Here is a 20,484-nt window from a genome sequence, read left to right as displayed (position 1 = left end):
TTCTCTGTAGTATAAAATGCTGTTTATCCTTGAAATACCTAAATAGCTTTATTTTTTGATGTGTGACCACTTTTATGCTTGAATGTACAATGATGTTTGAAATCTTCTAGTTATTGTGGTCATTTGTAAGTCTTGCTTAACAAAATATATATAATCTTAATTTTTTTAATCCTCTTCTTCCTCATAGGATTCAAAATGGGTAGAAGAAAAGCAGCTGTTAATCAGAACAAATCAGGAATTGCTAGAGAAGGTATGTGTTCATAGTCTGGAATATTTTCACAATTGCTTCCCTTTATCATAAAAGAAATGGTAAAAGGAAATGGGTGTACTAAGTACTGGAACATCAACATGAAAATTGCTTACTTATTTCTCTTCAGAAACAGAAATTTGGATAAAAAAGTCTAATTAAAGTACCAATATGCTTTTGTACTCTTTGGAAATGGAAGCTTCTCTTTATTGTGGAATTACAAATTGTATAGCGAACAGTAGATCCCAAGCTAGCTGATGTTTCCAGTGTCCAACAAAATACAATCTATAGTATTAAGCATAATGTGGAATCTTGTATTTTGCCAAACAGTTACACAAAGATTATTATTGTCCTGAGCACTAATAAAAGTGCCTGCTCCCTTCAGCCTTCCATTTTTTAAGTTTTTCCACATATTAAGTAATACTGATTGATTTAAGACTATTGTATCATTTTCTGTCCGAGATACTAAGAGATAAACATCCTCATTGTTTTTCATCAATATTGGTGGGAAAGTTAGCGAGTACTTAGGAAGTCAAAGGATTATATTTGTTAATTAGTAGGTCTATATTAATATAATAGGAGTAAGATAACCAAAGAAAAATTCATGACTAAAAGTAGCTACAGTTGGACTTAATTTATTCAGACACTTACATGGGTATTATAAGCATTATAGTATGTTATGCCAGACATCACATTTCTGTTTAGTTTTATACAAATAAAAAGGTCACCCAGTTAAGTTAGACAGTAGACCAAAGCTATTAGTTGGCATAATGAATAGTCAATTTTGAACTTCTATTTTGTCATTGTTAGCACTCCAAAGCGCAAATCTGGAAAATTAAAAAGTAGGTATTAAACCCCCTCCATTACTGTCTTTCGTATGCTGTAAAGAGTAGATGTCCAGTTACACAAAGACAATGAGAACAGTCTACCCAAATGTTAATGTAATCCATTTTCATTCACTTGATTTCAAAAGAAAACTTGTATTGCTTAACTTATTTCGATATAATATTCATACCACTTTTCATACTACTTCCAGATAACTGTTCTAAGAGAACTTTGACCATTTTCTGCTGGCAGTTCTCACAAATACTTTCTGATGTGATGTTCCTTCTTTATCTCCAAGACACAGCCCAACATCTAATGAGAAACTGAAATAATTAGCAGTTTTGTCTAAACTCCTGGCCCGTAACTCTGTACAGTATTTTCCTTTGCTTATGGGGTGTTATGATGCTGTGTTTGTCTCATAGATTTACAGAATGGAACAAGAAGAGCATCAGCTGAAGAATGAAATGCAAGATGCAAAAGACCAGAACGAGCTGTTAGAATTCAGAGTGCTAGAGCTTGAAGTAAGAGATTCTCTCTGTTGCAAACTCTCAAATGGAGCAGAAATTATGTTTGAACCCAAGCTGAAATTCCTGTAAAGATTACTGATGTCTGGTGCATGTTTAAGGGAAGTCACTTAGGTATCTATTTTTTAAATGTTGTATCTTGGGATAATGAAATTGATGCCGCTGCCTTAATATGTTTTGGAGAGAGTGCTCACTAATGTTTATAAAGATGTAATATAGCTAATATATATTGCATATAGTTTGTTTTTCATCTAATAAAATATTTTGTTTTGCAATATTTTGCCTTTTTTATTTGTTTCATTTCCATAACTGCTCCTTTCCTGCATGTAAAATCACTTGGTATGTATACTACAGCCTTGGTTGGCATTGTTTAAATTAACACACCTTCTCACATCTTGCATGCAGCGATCTGACTAAAGATCTGACACATCCATCACATCAATGTATAATTGCTTTTAATTACATTTGTTTAAGCTTGATGATGTTAATATGAAGTAAAATTATCTTAAAAGAACACATTTTGATAGCACCTTTGAAAGAATTTCTCTTACCTGAAATCCATTTTCTGATGGTATAAATGGTCATGTACTGGAAATAATTGGCCTCAGTCAATGAAAAAAGGGAAACAAAAACCCTCTGAGAATGTCAAAGTTGAAGTGGTGAAGCACAAGTAAAACTTCTGTACATGAAAGCAGTCTGTTGCCCTATACTTTGCATTAACGAAGTAACAGATAAATTATTTGTTAATTACAATTTGAACATGTAGCCTGTATCACAGGAGAAAGCAATGGTTCTCATCACCTCGTAAGTGGGGCCCGTGTCAAATTTAGTAATGCTAAACTAGTTGTGTGCGATGCACTGTTGTCACACAGTTGTATTGCCTGATAACACATTGTTCAGTTTTAAAGATCAGCATTCTTAACACCATTTAGAATAAACTCTCCAAGAAACCTGTCATTGTCACTCCTCCATAATTTTCATCACCCAGCACGTTTCACCAAAAATCTTGGCATGTGTAACTTCTCTGATAAAGACAGAAAGGTCGTGTCTTCCTGTTATGTGAACATTCTGCTTTTTGCTGTTGACATTTCTTAATCTTTGTTTTAATCCTTTATCAACCATATATTTTGATGTCATAGCCCATTATATTCAAAATTATTAACTTAGTTTAGTAGAATTTCAGTAAATGTTCAGGAAAATAAACATGCCTTTTAATATACATCTTTTTATTTTATTAAGCAACTGTAAAGTAAAATACCAAACAATTTATCATTTGGATTGGCAGTTACACTAGAAACTGCTTCCTAATGTATAAGTGTTCTTAGAAGTAAAATAATCCAAAAAGTTTTCTTAGGAAACAAAAAAAAAATGCTTCATGAATGTATTTTTCACATGGAAGAATCACATGAAAAATAGCTCAGTGTGATGTGTCGAGTTGTGTCATGTGCCAAATTTTTAAGGATTTGTTTCACAGAATAACAATTCAAGCATTTTTGCATGATTGTAAGAAAAGTGTTTTGTTTTCTTCCCTTAATAGGCAAACATCTAGTCACAAATGTGATGGACAAAGTGAGTGCTTTAGTAAAGTCAGGAATGCTTCTGGTAGTCAGGACAGTATTTTTTGAGAGTGATTGATTACATTCTTTTGGATGAAAATGAGGCCAGAGTAGAAAAGAACCATTTATCATTTAATGCAAGCAAATTGATGTGAATTTAATGCAATAGCAAGCCTCTGGTTTCGGGTTAAAACACCTAGGTCATTTAAACCCATTTCAAAATTACACTGTTAATGCAAATATTTTTTAAAACTGATCCTATGAAGGGGCAAAAATGTATAGGGTATGGAGACTTTTTTTCCCACCTATAGTTTCAAATTAGGTTTAAGCTAGTTAATGAACAAGGGTTGCCATGCTTTCTAACTTGCTTAAGTGAATGGATGCAGCCCGCTTGCCATATCAACTAAAGCACCTAAATTCGTGTTTTAGAAGATGGGCCCATGCATGGTTTGTCATAGGAGCAAAAATGTTTGCAGTAGCTCACTCTCATTGTACTGTCAGAAAGTGAAGCTCTTCTTGCAGTGCTACCTCTTGTAATATGAAGAGGAAAGCTGATTTTCCTCACTTGTGTTCCCGTAGCCAAAGAGAATTCAGAGTAAGACCCAGTGCCTGGGTTGCCCAGAGCCTTCAATCCAGTCATTTTCACAAGCATGTTAAAATTTGACTTAAATAAAATAGCTTATTTATTGTTTCTCTGTATTTCTGCCTTCTGAAGAAATAATAGGTTGGATTTTGAAGAAACACATGAAAGTCAAATAGATGACCTGGATAAGTTTTAGAAATACTATAGTTTTAGATAAGTGGGAATTTAACATTTTTAGTTTTGACGAAAGGATATCATAAGTGTAGCTAGTGTTGCCTTTCAACATGTTCAGACATCCTAGGTTGTGCAGTGAGCAGGACTGGGGGTTTTACATGCTCTAATACAAAGGTTAACTGCAGAGTAAACGAGGAGCAGATGCACAGCCTTAGTTTTATTGAGAAAATCTTCAGGGATAATACTATTCCATGGTAGAGTTTGAATTGTTTTCTGCAGTTTCTTCTTCCTAAACTGTTCTTTGTTCCATGAAAGAAAGCAATAGTTAAATCAACATAAACCTACAGAGTATTTTAGGGCTCCACTCAGTTACTTGGCTGGCATGCCAGGGCTCCTCCATCTGAGTGCCAGTTAACTTTGCAGAAACCGTATGTGCATGGAATCAGTGGCAACTAAAACCATTTTTGTGCTTAGTTAAAGCCAAAATCCTTCAAATACAGTGAAAGTAAGAGGAAATACCATATATTTGGAACACAAATAGGAACCTGTTTTTTTTTTAATGTACGAGTATGTTTTGTAAAGGTGGGAAATAAATGTTTGCATATAATCACGCGTGTTGTTTTTAAACAAAATCTTTCCTCAGGAGAGAGAACGAAGGTCGCCGGCATTTAATCTTCACATAACCACCTTTCCTGAAAACAATGGAAGTGCACTTCAACTGTTCTGTCAACAGGAAGGAATAAAGGTATATGTAGAGCATTAGTAACAGTTGGATGGCCCGGAACCTTTTCAGAACGACCAACCCGATAACCAAACAAGTGGTTTGCCATTTACCAGGGAAGAAAATCTGAAAAAGTACAGTAAGAAAAGGTATTGCTAACTGGGGAAAGGGCTTCATAAGCATATGATCTGGTAGTCTGTCAGGAGTTCATCAAAGAAAATGAAGGCTGGTCAATCAAGGTAATTTGCGTTTAGGGAACTTCTGTAAAAACATACATTGCAGAGAAGAATGTGGATGTTGATGCGATTCATTGTCAGGCATGCTACAATGCTTCATTCTTGGTATTAAATGTTTTCATTTAAGGTCAGAAGTATGATATTGACCTATTGTTTTACACCTAGTGTAGTGAAACACCTGTGTATTTCACTAGTTGAATTAATATGCTGAAGTTATTTGCCTAGGCTAGGGCCTTGAAGCATGAAGTGCCTGATCCAAAACTCATTCGAATAGGTGAGACTTTGTCATTGGAGATCAAGCATGCAATAAACATCAGGCTCTTACTTGGTTAGCTTCTGCTATGAGGAAGCAAGGATTACTCTTTTCACTTCTGTTCTGCCTTGAATGTCTAGCTGTACAAATGGATTTGCATACTGGTCCACTTAAGACTGAATTCAGGCTTCCTTTGTTAGTAAAGTTGCACGACAGGTGACGGTAACTTTTCTATGAGTAACTGAACTGGAATATCTCTATATGTGTTACACTATGGCACTCACTAGTAATTTATGCTTGTGTTTGTAATTGTGTTTACAAGTCCTCATATAGAAGGCTTGTTTCTGTTCGGTGCCTTAATAAGCAGAATACTATCTGTAGTGGAGATAAAATGAAATTGTAGGTTGCATATCGTTAGGGAGCTGAGTAGTTTAAAGGAAAAAAATTATAATTTGATTCTTACCTACAGGTTTGCTTGGGTAGTCATTTCCCAGACCACAGCAAGGGCCATCAGCTAGCCTATTACCTTTCACACAGAGCCTCCATGGGATGCCAGACCTGCTTTTTACCTTATCTGTTCTTTGAATTTGCATGCTGGCTCTAGCAGGTACAGCTTACCGCCATCTAGAATTCATATTGTTTTCCACCGTCTTCTGTTGCAATTCTGAAGAGGTGGTTTTGTCAATCTGCATTTCCGTTCACTTACCTGGAAGCATGGGCAGTCACCTAATTTCAGTCATACTGAAATTGCGGACTTTGTATATGTTTTGTGTGTCTTTCAAAATTGTTAGCCTTCAGTCACAAATTAGATTCTAGAATAATGCAAAATCTGATTTGGTTTCTAACTCTTACTTTATGCTTCCTCATGGAATTAAATGAATTAGAATGAGTATTTCTGGCTCAATAGGTGCAAGAACTTGCACACCTTACTGAATTCCATTCTTCACTAGTGTAACTGAGCAGCTAAAGACATTTCCATTCAATATTGTCAGTGCTGGTCATAACCAATAGTTTTGTTTTTAACACTGGTCCAAACACAAGTGTGTGTTAAGCTCCTCACCATTCCAAAATTAGTGATGTGCACTGTTTAATAGCTAATGTAACATTTGGAGACACTGCTGAAGTGTTTGGGAAGAGAGGGAGGGAAATTCTCAGGATAGACCAACTTGGACAGAACACATTATTCCTTTTTTAGAGCCAGGATGAACTAACCGGTAGATTCTCTCCCACATCTGTGTCTGGTCTTCAGGAAATCTTTCATTTCTTACTAAGCCTTGCTCACTGGAGTCTGTTGAGGTACAGTCATGAGCAATTATATTCTGGTGTAGCTATGTAATTTGCAAGCATAGCTAATTTAGCTTTAAAAAATTTTAAAGATTGATCACCCTGCCTACCAACATAATACAGCTGCACAACAGACAGATGCAAACCAGCATGTTACCTCCTGTAAGTAATGACAGTAGTGAGCCAGGGCACAGGTCTGTGAAATGTTGACTTAAGAAGGGCTGAATATGCGAAGCTGAGGTGCCAGCGTTTACCAAGGCTACCTTGCTTTTCACATGGGTATTAAGCATTTCGGACTAAGATGAACGGGTCTTTGCCCACGCTCTCAAGCCTTCAAAGCTTCAAATAGTGTAGCTGCATATGAGCTGTCAATGGGAATGATCCCTGGTCCACACTAACTTGTCGACCATGTCCGGGTTAATTCAGGAGAATGCAATTAGTGCAGGTTAAACAATTCCATGAAGCTTTCCAACAACTTTTTTAAAGCAGAAAACAGAGTTCCAGGGCCTGGGGATGGACCTTGGCCCTTGGCACTGTGTAAAATACAAACATCATATGAACTTATTCCTCTCTCTTTTTCTTTTTCTTTTTCTTCTTTTCTTCTTCTTTTTTTTCTTTTTTTTTTTTTTTTTTTTTTTTTTTGTATGAGAGGAGTGCTTTTCTTGATTTCAGTGTCTGGACCTTAGTAAGGATGGGTTGTTCTCTTCTTTTTGTGGATCTGGGGGCTGACTGGCAGAGGATCATGTCTTTCTGCTCACGAAGGTTGTGAGCTGATAGCATTTGGAATCCTAGTGATAGTGTTCAGCCCACCACGTATATTCCCTCCTAACATTGTAAGGCTGATTTGAAACTCCGTGCTTTTGTTTGACAAAGAAAATAAAACCCAAACCACTCAGCAAACCTTCTTAGCAATTATTTCATTCATGCTCTCTGTCCTTTTATCTTCTGTAGCTTGATGTACTTGATGCTGTGCTCCAAACAAACAGGGAAAACAGTCCTTTAAGCCTGTTTATCAGTTTTGATCTGTCATCTCCTGCATCAATGGGATGATAAATATGAATGGTTCAGGAACATTCTGCCCTTATACGCAGACATCCCGGTTGCTTGCTATAACCAAGAGTGACATTTGATTTGGCCTCTGAAAGTATCAGTGACACTTTTGTAATTGTGATGCAAAACTAAGGTTTCACTTGCTTACGTTTCAAGTCTCTTTGCATGCAGAAATGAAGAGAGGGTACATAAAATGTAGCATATAAAAACTGTTTCTCGCCGACTTTATGAAAAATAAGTGTTGAACATCTTTTTCAGGATGTGAATATATCTGAACTTATGAAGAAGCTAGATATTCTTGGAGATAATGGGGTAACAAAGTTTTAATTTCAAATATACCTCTAGTTTTATGGTTATTTTAAAGCACGGGGTTTGTTTGTTTTTTCCCCACAACAGAAAATAACATTCAAGAAAATGCACAGGGTGATTTTTATATGCCTATTTTTGCATGAGCAACATGAATGGTTAAGTATTACTTTTACAAACTTAAAAGAAAGTCTTCTGGGTAAAGTGATGCTATTGCAAAGTATTTTCTCAAGTATGCAAAGTATTTTCTCAAGATGAGATTTGATCTTGGCTGAATGACATGAGAAAAAGGCACTGTAGTAGGCAGAGGGAAAAGATACAAAACAGGGGAGAAAAATAAGGAAGTCAAAGTGAGACCTCTTGAGTAGTAACAATAGCATCTGACAGTGTGAAGGTTGCTTCTGCCAGGGGTAGATTTTCTGAGAGAAAGGGCAAGGATAACTAACTGGTTCACTTTCTTGCCCTGTATTGCCAAATACAGTATAAAATCTTGGTCATGCAGTTGGGGCAAAAACGTTGGTGGAGTTAGGATCAGTTTATAGGTAGCTTTAACAGTTTGAGGTCTCTATAATGCTAGCTTTAAGCTCTAGATTTGCCTTTTATGTTGAAAGTTCTGTGGAGGTTTCTGTGGTACTTTGTCTGCATTTGTTTTGTTAATAGGAAATCTAGCTCTGTAGTGCATGAGGGGGGGATTAACTTGCTGCAGGGCTATAGTCCAGTGAACAGGTATTTTTCTGGCTAGGAATGAAAAAAAAGACATTTCAAAATCTCTGACAGAAACCACTTAATTTTCACTGAATAATGAACTGTTGCAAAAGTGTTGTGGGGACTGGTGTACTAAAATAGAGTGGAGACTAAGTACCCTTGCTTTAGCTTTTAATACTTTCAATCATAGGACCCTTTTTGGTCACGCTTATAAAATTTTAAATGTTATAGTTGATTTATTCTTTATAGTTAAAATTTATGGCTTGTGTTAAAGGAAGGATTTCCAATCCAATTTAAAATGCGTCTTTTTTTTATTTTAGAATTTGAGAAACGAAGAACAGGTTGCAATAATCCAAGCTGGGACTGTGCTTTCGCTCTGTGAAAAGGTAGAATTCAGTAAAGATTTTTGTCTGCCTAAAGACTCATCATGCCTTCTAAGATATCACATAACTTTGCCAGGGAAGCATGGCTTTTCTGTTCAAGTCATCTGGACTGGAGCATGTATTCGTCCTTACATGACTGTTGGGATTGTGATGTGTTGAGGTCAAACCAAACTTAAAAATAAATCAAATTTAAAAATAAAAACATGTTTTGGAGATATTCCCTTAACATGAAGTACCAAAAAGCCACTTAAAAGGGACTTCATTCTCAGAAATGCCAGTGTCCTCAGCTCTCTGGGAGCTTTGCTGTGAAGTGCTAAGTCATACCACCCTGGTGCATCTTGGGCTCATATTTATGAGCCAAAAAGCTCCAGGTGGTCTGTAGTCCTTTTTTCTGTAAGTTAGCTGGCATAGATAGCATAAAAGTAGTTTGTATAAGATAGGTAATCAGTCAGGTTGCTCAGTTCTGCATGGCTAGTTCTTTACTTCTCCAATTATGGAGAGAAAATAATCTGTGTATGAGTAAAGGTGATGTTTAGAACTAAGACTCACCTTTTTCTCTGAAGAAGCTTTGTCCTTTTCATGGGCTTCTATTAAATTGTTCCTAGATGCATTCTTGAAAGTCAGAATCAGAACTTTAAAATTAAAATTTGAGCATTTTCTAATAAATGCTTTAATTGGTATAATTTTGATAACCTACTTAACTAAATATCTTAACGTAGATAATCTAAATTAAGTAATTTAATAATCATTGATTTAAGTGAGTAATTGCTATAAGCAAAATACTAAAAAGGAAAAGTGCTAAAATTCATATGCTTTTCATTACATTATTGAATTATAGAATTAAAAAGAAGAGGTGATGATCATAGCCCTTTACATCCACTAAGGAAAGTGGAAGAACCCCAGTACACAGGGCTAAGACAGAGCAAAGCTGGCCAGACTTTTGGGACTGGATTGGTTTATTATTGCTCAAGTAAATTAGTGTTTATGCAAAAAAAGTACCACTGGAATTAGAAGGCTTGTTTAATTTGTGCCAGTGATGCAGAATAAAACATACATTTTGTAATCTACAAATTATTTCCATTAGTTACTGATCACAGCAATAAGGAATTGGAAGCTTTGTCAACTGAAATAATTCCTTAAATGAATAGAAACATACAATTACAATAGAGATTTTATTTATGCTGAAGTTGATCTATAATTTCATTTCTCTTTTTTTTTCTCTCTCTTTTTGGCCATAGTTCCTAGTTTATTTTAACAGATTTTTGATTTTTGTGGTCTTATCAGGTGATATGGTTATTACAGAAAGTGAACACTCCATCAGAAAGATGGAGGGATATTTTAGTTTTAACTTGTATAGATAAATAGACAGCATTTAAAGAATGAGATGAGAGTGTGTTATGTATGGACTTTATCCATTTTGGGCCACTTTAGTGAAGTGCCTCACAGTAATAAGTACAAGCTGGTAACAGAGGGTACTCTAAGAAGCATGAAACATTTTCCTCTTTTTCATGGTGCACATTTGAGGTACAGGCTAATCAAGTGGCTCTGATTTTCTCAATAACAGAAGGCACTATCCTTGTCCAAAGTTTAGTAAGACAAAGAATAACAGAAAACACTCTTATGCTGTCCTTAAGAAAACAAACATGATACGTGCTTTGTAATACCATGTTTTACATCACAGACAAAATCAGGCAAAATCTGATAAGTAAGACTGGGTGATTGTTTTAATGTAAGTTCTGTTGGGTGCATACACTGAGTTTAGATTAAACAAAATATAAAGCAACTCCACTGCCTTCTCCAGTGTAATGCAACCATTTCAGATGTCCCTCTAAATACAGGCCAGACAGCTTCCCATGTGTATTCCTGTAGTTTTTAATTACAGGAAACTATCATATATAATAATCTCATGTGATCTTTTGTGAAGAAATGGCACTACAGGTATAGATGCGCTAGTTATAGTCACATGTGCTTATTTATCACACTCATTGTTTATTTAGATCAAATCTGTTATACCCAGGCACTGGAAGTGATCCTTTGAAATCAAGCTGCCAGGCAAGGAAGGTTTCTGGGTTTTGCTGGCACAATTCCAGAAGCTTATTTTGAATGCTACAGCTGATTACCACTCCTAAATACACGGCTGTCTCTTCTGTGCCCCTGGATTCCAGAAAGGCTTATAGGCATAGGAAGATTGGAATCAACATTTAGTCTTGCATATCATCCATACCTTCAAAAATTTTTGACCTCTAATGTTTGCAGATAACCCTTTCATCTGCAAATATTGAGGGTAGCTGTGAGAGATACTGAGGACTCCCATTCCTATTGATTTCAAGGGATCAGAATGCTCACTGTCTCACTGAATCCTTTATCAGTGGTGAGGCTTCCCTTAGGAGTATCTTCAGTCTGTCACCTTCAAAATGAAGAAAACAAAGATGATGAAAACAGAATCACTGGGGAATACGGTGTTCCTCTTCACTTTTATCAGCTCTGCACAAAGCTAAACCTACTAACTAGATAAAAGAAGTTGCCCTTCTAATCCACCAGCCTCTTAAATAGTTGAAGGTCCAAAAAGGATAAAGTAGTGTGTACATGTTTTGCTTATTTGTAAATTATGTTTGCAGATTTCCTATCTAAATCTTTGGGAAAAAATGGATATGTCGTTAATTCCTTTGAGGCTGAGCCCCAATGAATGCACCAAAACCCTAAATGTGTAAATCATTCTCTCTGTAAGCCAGTCTTTGATCCTTATTGTGGACCATAAGGAAATTCAGAACTGAGCATTCCCATCCGTTATGATAATCTTAAATGCTGAATATTAATATAATGCTAGTGATGGTTAGTAATTAACCAAGAGCCTTCTATCCATGCATTTAGCTATTACAGTATGTAATTTTACCTTTGGAATGCAATGACCATTCTTCTTCATTCTAGTTGTTTTGTTTATGAGCAGAATGGTAATGGATTCATGGTAGCAACTGCATGACCTTCAAGCTGTCTGTCCATTTTATTGTTCCCTTTATATTAGTAATGTTTTAGAAGTGAGCTTCCTCCCACAAAGGGTGCAGCAAACTCCAAAATAAAGGATCAAGTTTGCTGCCTTGTCTTTTGTTTAAATCGCCATCTGAAAAAATGCAGGACTGACACCCTGAGGTCATATGATGGTTTTGCAAATCATACCAACAAGCAATAGGTATACCAAGTTGGAAACGGGTTGATTTTGCATTCTTGGGCCAAGTCTGGTTTATATTTTGAACTTTACAGGGAGAAAACCCTTCAATTTATTGTAGGAAAACAACCTCCACTTGTTAGTCTTTGGTACGTTTCTGTGGTCCTCTATTCTGCCTGTGTTTTCACAACCTGTTTATTCATGTGTAACTTCAAAGTGAGTAGGTAGTAAGCGGAAAGCATATGGCTGGGAGTGTTAGCAACAAACTTGCAAAATGTTTAGTGCAAATATTTCAAAACCTCTGTGTTTTTAATATTTTTTTTTCCTCTTCACACTGCTGTGTTCATGTAGTGGTTAAAACAAATAGAGGGGACAGAAGCTGCACTGACACAGAAGATGTTAGACCTGGAGAACGAAAAGGTAAGGAACAGTGACTAAAGTTATAATTCATTTAGCTAAAAAGGGAATGTATATAAACTTCATCACAGGTTGATTTGATGCCTTTCTCTGCTTAACAGAGATTGCTTCATGGTAAAATAGGGAAGCAGTTTCTAGAATGATTTATTGCCTGTATTCTTTGGGGTGGGACAGAACTGACAAATCTACATAGAACAAAAATAGCATAATATATACAAATGAGGATATGAAGGCATAACTTTACAGAGCATATTAACCAAACAGTGTGAAACTGTCTTTGTGCTTTCTGTGTATTAATTTGTCTGGCAACAGCATCGTCTTTTTAATTTTGGGGTCACCTTAGCAGAATTGTCAAGAATATTCCTTTACTCTCTGGTATTCAGCTTCTACACAAGTTGTAAAGACCTCTTACTCCAGATGACCTTTCTTGCCCCAAGGCCTTCATGCTTAAAGACAGAATGTTTTCTCAAAAGCAGTTCTGTCTTGCATAACAAACTCAGTGCAATACTGACCTTATTTCTCCATATGTTGGACAAAGAGTTTTGGAATGAGTGTTCAGTTTTATTGGTTTACCATGCCTGCTGTGCTTCTCATCTTCAAATGGCTTTACAAACAACTGATTAATCCTCGCCACACCTTTTACAGGTAGCTAAGTAATTAGCATTACTTTCATCTTAAAGAATGGGAAACTGAGACAGGGAGGTTAAGTGATTTGCCCAGGGCCACTGAAGAAGTGTGTATTTGGGCCACAATGAAAAAAGAAGTGCTCCGACTGTGTCCTCTGTTGAGTGTAGCTTATCATACTGGTTGTACTTTAACATAGATATGATCCTTTCCACATCTGGTATTTCTTTAACTTTTGTTATGGAAAAATGCAAAGGTTTCTGAAAGGGAAAGTGCCCACAAATACTAGATTCTTTCATAAAAGGAACTGGAAAACAATACTTTCTTTCTAACTTGGTTTGTTATTTTCCCACTGCCTGTGATGTTTTCAAGTTTTACTCTGGATAGCCCTATATCTATTTCTTTAGCATAGCAGGCTGACATATTCTGCATTGTCAATGACTGACTCAATTGTGAAATGAGTTTAGAAATAATATTCTCGCATGACACTTTCAGAAGGGATGAGCACTGGTTTAGTTGTCCTTGGAACCCATGTTAAGAGTCTGAGGTCCTGTTCTCATCTCCTTCCCTCTTGCTTTTTGTGGCTAGCTTTTACAATAGCTTTTGGAGAAGCAACATGATCAAGGTATCTGCATTGCTATTCTGGAATCTGTTGGTGGCTCTGATGCTCTCTACAGTCTTGGGCAAGTCAATCTGCTTCTCTGGTGTCAGGCACCTGCAAGCTCTTTAGGACCAGGCACGTCCTTTACCATGCATTATGCAGTGCACAGTGGTGTTGCATCTTGTATAGCTGTTACTGTAATCCAAATAAGAAAATAATGCCACCTGGGTAGTGAGGGTGGGATTCAGTTGCATAAACATGATGTCTAATGCTGTATTACATTCTTCAGAGTTCTGGAGATATCCACAAGGGGGTGTGAAATATATTCTATAGGACCAGCTGGAGATCCTTGCCCTTCTGGGCCAGCAGCTGAAGTAGCACGCTCTAGCATGGCTATAATAGCAATAGGCGACCATATGTCAGGTAACTGAATTCCAGCCCTGAGATCGAAGCCTGACTTAAACTTTGGTTCTAAATTCAATATTAATTCATAAGTAATTAAAAAACCTCCAAGTTTAAAAAAAAAACCCCAAACAACTGAACAGTAAATATTATAGTTCTTATACAGAGAACAAATAGCGGCTTATTCCTCTGAGTCCTTTCATATTGGTTGTATGTGTTGCTGCTGCCACCAATTATAAGTCGTTCTTAACAAACGGGAGGTCATCTGAAGTTGTTCTGTGCTCTGAGCCCCTCCCAAGCATTAATTCACTGATCAGAATGGATTTGTTTTAAACCAGATGTTTGGAGTGAAAATTCATCATCATGGTTCATGCCTAGGCAAAGTCTGTGCCAGTGCTACATTGACAGCGGACAGAAAAACTGCCCGAAATCCACATGTATGTCTGAAAGTAAAATTCAGCCAAGTAAGTGACTTTGAGGCAATCCAACATCCAATAACACTCACCAGACCAGCAACATTTGATTTTTTTATATTGTAATAAAAGCTGCAATTAATCATCTCAACAACCTCATGTATTTACTTTGACATTTATTCTATACGTTGAGGAAATGCAAGTTTGGTGAATAGAAAAAAGAATGATGGAAAATTTTGAATTCAATCAAAGAGTTCCTCTGCTTTCTTTTTTTTGAGCATGAAAACCTGCCTTGAAAAAAAAGATAATAAAATCAAGTAACTGGTTTATGTTCGACTAACTGTCATCCAAAACACTCTAAAATCATATTTTACAAGAGCGCTGTCACCAGTCAGTACTCACTTGACTATTCAGACAACCATAAAAATGTCCGCAACTTTCTTGCAACATCATGCTTCTGGATACTGAGTTCCACTGAAATCCCAGCCTGTGTTTTATATATGTCTGTGTGTATATATATATAAAAATATAAAACAAAAGCAAAAATTGCCTGTAAATCCTAGGTGTCTTGAAAACTTCTTCAGCTACTCACTTAACCTCTCTGGGTATCACTTGACCCATTTCAAATTGACTTCCCAACCTTCACAAGTGGAGAACTGAGTTTTTTAGTTCTGCTTCAGTAATGCGTCAGGGAATGCTGCTGCAGAACCCAGCTGCAGCCTTGCCTGTTCTCCTTTCCTCCCTAGAACAGACAGATTAGAGTTTGCCCCGTGATTTCCTTAAGGGTATAGGCTGGATATGTTCAGAATATAGTGTGCCCTCAGCTGTGTTTCTCTCTCCTGTCCCGCAGCCCGCTCTGTGTAAGTTATTACTGTGGGGTCACATGCACGCACATTCCTGCAAACCTTCTAGCTGTTGTGTGCACATCTGTCAGGTCAGGGCAGGTTTGTACACTGGTGTAGAGGTCAGTGATTGCTAGGTACAACTTGTTAATATGATACACGTATTTTTAAGTGCTAACGTTGTAAACGTGATATCCCAAATATCCTTAGGATGAATGTGGTCATTGGCTATAGATTTTCTTTTGCTTTCAAGTGGAAAGCTCACGTAAAAATGATGGCATTTATGATTTTTCATGAATTAGGATAAAGAACAAACACTCCCTTGTTTTTATTATTGCTCAGGACCTGTTCAGTAAACAGAAGGGTTATTTAGAGGAAGAACTCGACTACAGGAAACAAGCTCTGGACCAGGCATACATGGTAGGAAAAGAACAGTCATTAAATTTTCATATTTGAACAGATTTGATAAAATACAGTTGTTGGGATTTTTTCTTGTAATTATAAATAGGGTTCATTTTTAATTGATTTCTTTTTCTGCCAGAATAGGAAATCTGATATCACTTAATGGGAGACTTAGGAAATGGATTATAGTCTTCGGAAGTGTAACGTTTTTGCATTGCATTCTTTATTCTGAAATATGTGAACATCTCATTAGCACATCTGGAATGGGAAGAACTGGTTTATGTGTGCACAAAACCATGACTGGTAAAACACCCCAGAAATTACTTTAGAACTTCTCTGATATTTCTTTTCCCTAAGCATTTGTAAATATCACTGCTGCTAACCTATCCTAAATTGGCAATGCCTTTTCTTCCTATTCAATTCCTTCGTGTGCGCTCCTATCCAACCTTATCCTTCCCAGTTTTCAAGAGGGAAGCTGCAACCTTGCCTTCTCTCAGGCTAAGCAACAATTAGGAATTATCTAGGAACTGGTAAAAATGAACCCCCAACTGTGTTAATAGCGAGACTTCAGAAAATCAAAATATAATGGCCTGAAGAATTATTTATACATTGTAAATATTTCTGTTGGGGAAAATGTTTTCAGAAAAAAGGCAAGGTCTAGTGCTCAGAGCAGATAACAGAGATAAAAGCAAGCAGGTTCTATTTCTAGCACTGTGACCTTGGGCAAGCCATTTAACCTCTCTGTGCAGCTGTTTCTGCATCCCTAATATGGATGGAATTACCTACCTCACAAAGGTGTTATGACGGCTAAAGGGATGTTGTCAGATGTTCCTGATGCAAATATCATCAGTCTAGATGCTGGTTTTTAATAGGATCATGTTAACCCCAGTAGTCAAGGAAACCCTGCCATGATTCCTTGCTTTCTTTACTCTTGGGAATCCAGTTCTCCATGTGGATGTGAAGTTCTGCTGTGCTGTCTGCTTTGCAGAGTGCTGCAGCCTCAGTCAGCGCATGAGAATCTGGTTAGGAGTCTGGCAAATGGCAAGACATTGATGAGGGATTAGAGTATACAAGTGTGCAAAGGTTCCCCTTTTCATTGCTTATGGCAACTTGGAACTAAGCCAGTGACGCAGACTGAGCAGGGGATGACATGACAGGAGGGGAGAGGGAGACACTAAGATTTCTGTTGTTCACGGTTCTCTCCGTGGGCCTTTTATTTTATAGGGTGGCTTAACAATTCAGTTGCAGTTGAAGGGAAGTTGTTAGTTTGCATTAATTTTGTAACGTTCAGCATCAGGAATTGGGGTTATATCACATATTGAACGCAGACCTGTCATCTGAATCTTCCCTAAATAGAAGAAATCAATCATTTACTAGAATGGGAACCATCGCCTGGGTGTAAGTCAGGAGTAAGTAAGGAGGCTACATGCACTCTGTGTGGAATGCTCCTCACTGCTCACAACTGCCACTTTCTGTCTACCTGTCTGTGTCTGTCCTTCCCTCCTGCCAAAGGCTTCGCTTGCTAGCCTTCTCCTCTAGCTGTTGGTGGGGCGTTTGCTTGCTGGATTCAAATGGCAGCCTGTCTGTATGTGATTTGGGTTGCATTAGAAAATCCAGGAGCTGGAAGCCACGCTGTATAATGCCCTGCAGCAGGACCCAGGAAGGCGAGCGAGCGAGTCGCTGACTGAAGCCCAGAGGGAGGACCTGCGAGCGGCAGTGGAGAAGGTGCGGCGGCAGATCCTGAGGCAGAGCCGTGAGTTTGACAGCCAGATCTTGCACGAGCGAATGGAGTTGCTGCAGCAAGCCCAGCAGGTAATCCCGCGTCTCTCCCCTCCCGCTCCGTGTTACCTCTGTGGTTGCCACCACTGCCCGTACAACAGCATCACTTCACCCTCACCCCATTGAGTTACACTGAGTCTGTTCTTTGTATTGCTGCCGTGTCAAGGGGACAAGCGGTGTTGGGACCCGGTTGTGCTGGGCATGGTACACACGCAAAATGAGTCACTGTCTCACTACAAGGTCCTGTTGCACAACCTGTTCACTGTGTGTACAACCACACAGTCTTCCACAGGGCTCCAAGAGAGCTTGCTGCAAGTTTAAGGCCTAAATTAGAAAAAGCTGGAATGGGAGGTTTTAAGAGTGTGACACTAGGAAAAGAGAAAAGGCAGAAGGAGTAGTTACAGGAATCCAAGTTTTTTATACTCCCCGCCCCCACCTTTTTATTTCTTGTAGCTATTTGTGACATCTTTTAAACAACAACAAAAAGAGGCAGTCATAGGAAGTCTCTGAAGAGGCCATTTTAAAAACTTCAGGTCTTTAGTTCAAAAAAGCCTTGTCTGTCTAAACCACTTCCTTAAGGACAAATATTGACATCTTGAGTTCAGGCAAGGTCCTGGCCTATGGAAGCACAGGGATTATTGACTCTTGGTAAGATTGCTAGTTTTTCTGTGCAAATATTCAGGGAGAGAAGAGAGCTGCATGTCTCAGGGTGTTATTCCAGCAGGAATAATTGTTCGTAAGGATTTTGGTTCCTCTTTAAAGTAGCCTCTGGAAGTTGCAGCCAGATGTCCTAGATCTTGAAGACTGCTCTCCAGTTGTTCTGGCTACTTTCTGTGCAAATCTGGAATCACATATTGTAAATGCCAAACCGTGCTGTGGAGATGTTGTTGCTATTTTGGATGCTGGTTCTAGGGCAAGAACCGCACTGAGCTTAGTTCAAGCCTCTCTCTGTCCAGGTTGGCTTTGTAGATTAATATAGACCACAACTGATATAATGTACTGACCCAGCACTGTTGTGATCATCTCCTGTCATCCTGCAGAGTTAAGAGCAGGTGCTACTGTTGAGAGCTGAACTCTGACTCCCTAGAAGTCTCCTTTCTCTTACTCCTGTGCTATGTTCCCTTGGATTGGAACATGAAACATTGAGATCAGGAGAGGAATTTGTTTTTAATGGGTGTCAGATCAGCAATGGTGTACAGAAAGCCAGAGAAAGTAGGCACAAGCTGATGCTACAAGTGTTTGAAAGAGAGTAAATATATGAAATTTGGTATTGTCTAGCCATTCTTGGCTAGGACCTTTTTGTAACCCTTGTTGTAGTGTGTTTTGGGGGAACACCTGAGCAGAGCTTCTGATTTAGGCGCATATAATATTAGCAAGAAGGAAGGAAAAATAGGAGTAGGCTTGAAGAGTGTAACAGTTGTTCCTGAGGACTCGAAATCCATACTATGTGCATATTAAGGGTTTAATCTGGACTATGTTCCATTTGGTCCCATGGCCTGCTCACTATTAGGCAAAGCACTTTAGGTGCACATCTGGAGCAGATCTTCAGTTTGAATCCAATTCCTGTACTGAGAGATTGCTCCACAACTTAGTTAAATATAGTGAGTTTGGAAGAAAACTCCGGCTCTGAACAAAAATGCTAACCTAAACATGGCCTCGTTAGCCATGGATGTTTATGTACCTGTCTCCAGGTCCATTTTATAGTGTGTCATTATTTTAGTGTTGTGCCCATCTCATTAGACACGCTAATGTTACAGCCCTGCAGGACATGTTAAAGTGAATTCTACTGCTTAATAAGGAGCTAAGTATTTCAGTCATCTATTTTTAACCCCCCATAGTAGACAGGAAAAACAAAGGCAAAGATGATAGTTAACTTGCCTGGAGTATGGGAGATTAACAGATTGCATTTGAAATCCTTTACTCAGATTGTTCTCAGTTGTTAAGTCTTGAAGGTTGTATTTGTGGGTCCTTATGGGACCAGTGGTCAACACCAATAACCTAGTAGTTCTATGCAAATATCCACGACTTAAAAACAAGAAAACAAAAAACAACCCTAGGAGGGATCAGTAGTGTCAGGGCTAATTCTCATGGGATTGCATTCATCTACACTAGCAGATGACAGAAGCTGAATGCTGCACAAATGGAACCATACTTGTGTTGGCAGACTCCTAATGTATGGATGAAGGTGCTCAAAGTATAGTACATCCCTAGATGCTCTATTAAATTAATCCCCTCTTTTACTGATATATTTATGGCTACCGAGAGGTTTTGCTGACATTGTGACATTAGCAAACACCATTACACTTTATTCCAGGAAAACTGTAGTCTAGACCTGGCCATATCTGTGCAGTCTGCAGTGCCTTTGTGGTATGCACGGCACTTCTGACTCTGCTGAAGCAGAGGCTAAAGAGAATGGTAAGACAGCGTGATGGTTCTTCCAGACTTAATACAGAATGTTCTCGTTGCAAACACTATCAACTTCCCCTGAAACAGAAACCATGTATTAAAGACTCCAAACTCTCTGAAACTCTGGAAGCTTGATCACTTCCAGAAGGCCTGTTTCTTTGCTTCCGTTACCTTATGGTCTGCCTGATACAAGGGCTTCAAAAGAACAACTCTGCTTATCCTGGCAGGCTGGCTACAGCCTTCTCTGGGTCAGAGTTTCTGTGTCAGACATACAAGAGTGGGGGTCCAAGAAGATCTGATGATGGAGAAGGAGGAGTTCTCTCCTGCGTGCAAGTGATCCTTGGCCATACTGGAGGATGCAGAAGTGGCAATGCATGGGATGAACACTGCAGGTGGATCTGCAGGGTTTCATTGCAGGTGAACTGCTTCGTGTAGGGACTTTCAGGATTTAGCTTGTGAGATGCTGGTGTTACAGAGCTGATAAATGTTCTTCCTGGGGAATGTACTGTCTGAAAGAGACAGGAACGTGCATAAGAAAGTGGGTAAACTGCTGTCCAAATGTGAGCCTCTGCTGCTTCGTGTGTGCTG

The 20,484-nt window shown here is 38.2% G+C and overlaps 1 protein-coding gene across 6 annotated transcripts in view; it reads left to right on the top strand.

Moving 5' to 3' along the window:
• JAKMIP1 (janus kinase and microtubule interacting protein 1) overlaps positions 1-20,484 on the top strand; it is a 247,902-nt gene that overhangs the window by 122,760 nt on the left and 104,658 nt on the right. For 3 of the 6 annotated variants that reach the window (XM_037385135.1, XM_037385144.1, XM_037385152.1), the window contains 8 exons: positions 188-250; positions 1,495-1,593; positions 4,553-4,654; positions 7,712-7,765; positions 8,785-8,850; positions 12,362-12,430; positions 15,652-15,729; positions 17,320-17,523. In XM_037385135.1, coding sequence (XP_037241032.1) covers positions 188-250; positions 1,495-1,593; positions 4,553-4,654; positions 7,712-7,765; positions 8,785-8,850; positions 12,362-12,430; positions 15,652-15,729; positions 17,320-17,523 — 735 coding nt within the window. Of the gene's footprint in view, positions 1-187; positions 251-1,494; positions 1,711-4,552; positions 4,655-7,711; positions 7,766-8,784; positions 8,851-12,361; positions 12,431-15,651; positions 15,730-17,319; positions 17,524-20,123; positions 20,398-20,484 lie in introns of those variants that run through there. The other 3 variants (XM_037385171.1, XM_037385161.1, XM_037385179.1) reach the window with 3 other exon arrangements.

Source organism: Falco rusticolus, chromosome 1, assembly GCF_015220075.1.
Source record: "Falco rusticolus isolate bFalRus1 chromosome 1, bFalRus1.pri, whole genome shotgun sequence".
NCBI lineage: Eukaryota > Metazoa > Chordata > Aves > Falconiformes > Falconidae > Falco > Falco rusticolus.
Note: the sequence above shows the minus strand (reverse complement) of the source record. Positions and strands in the feature narration are given on the sequence as shown.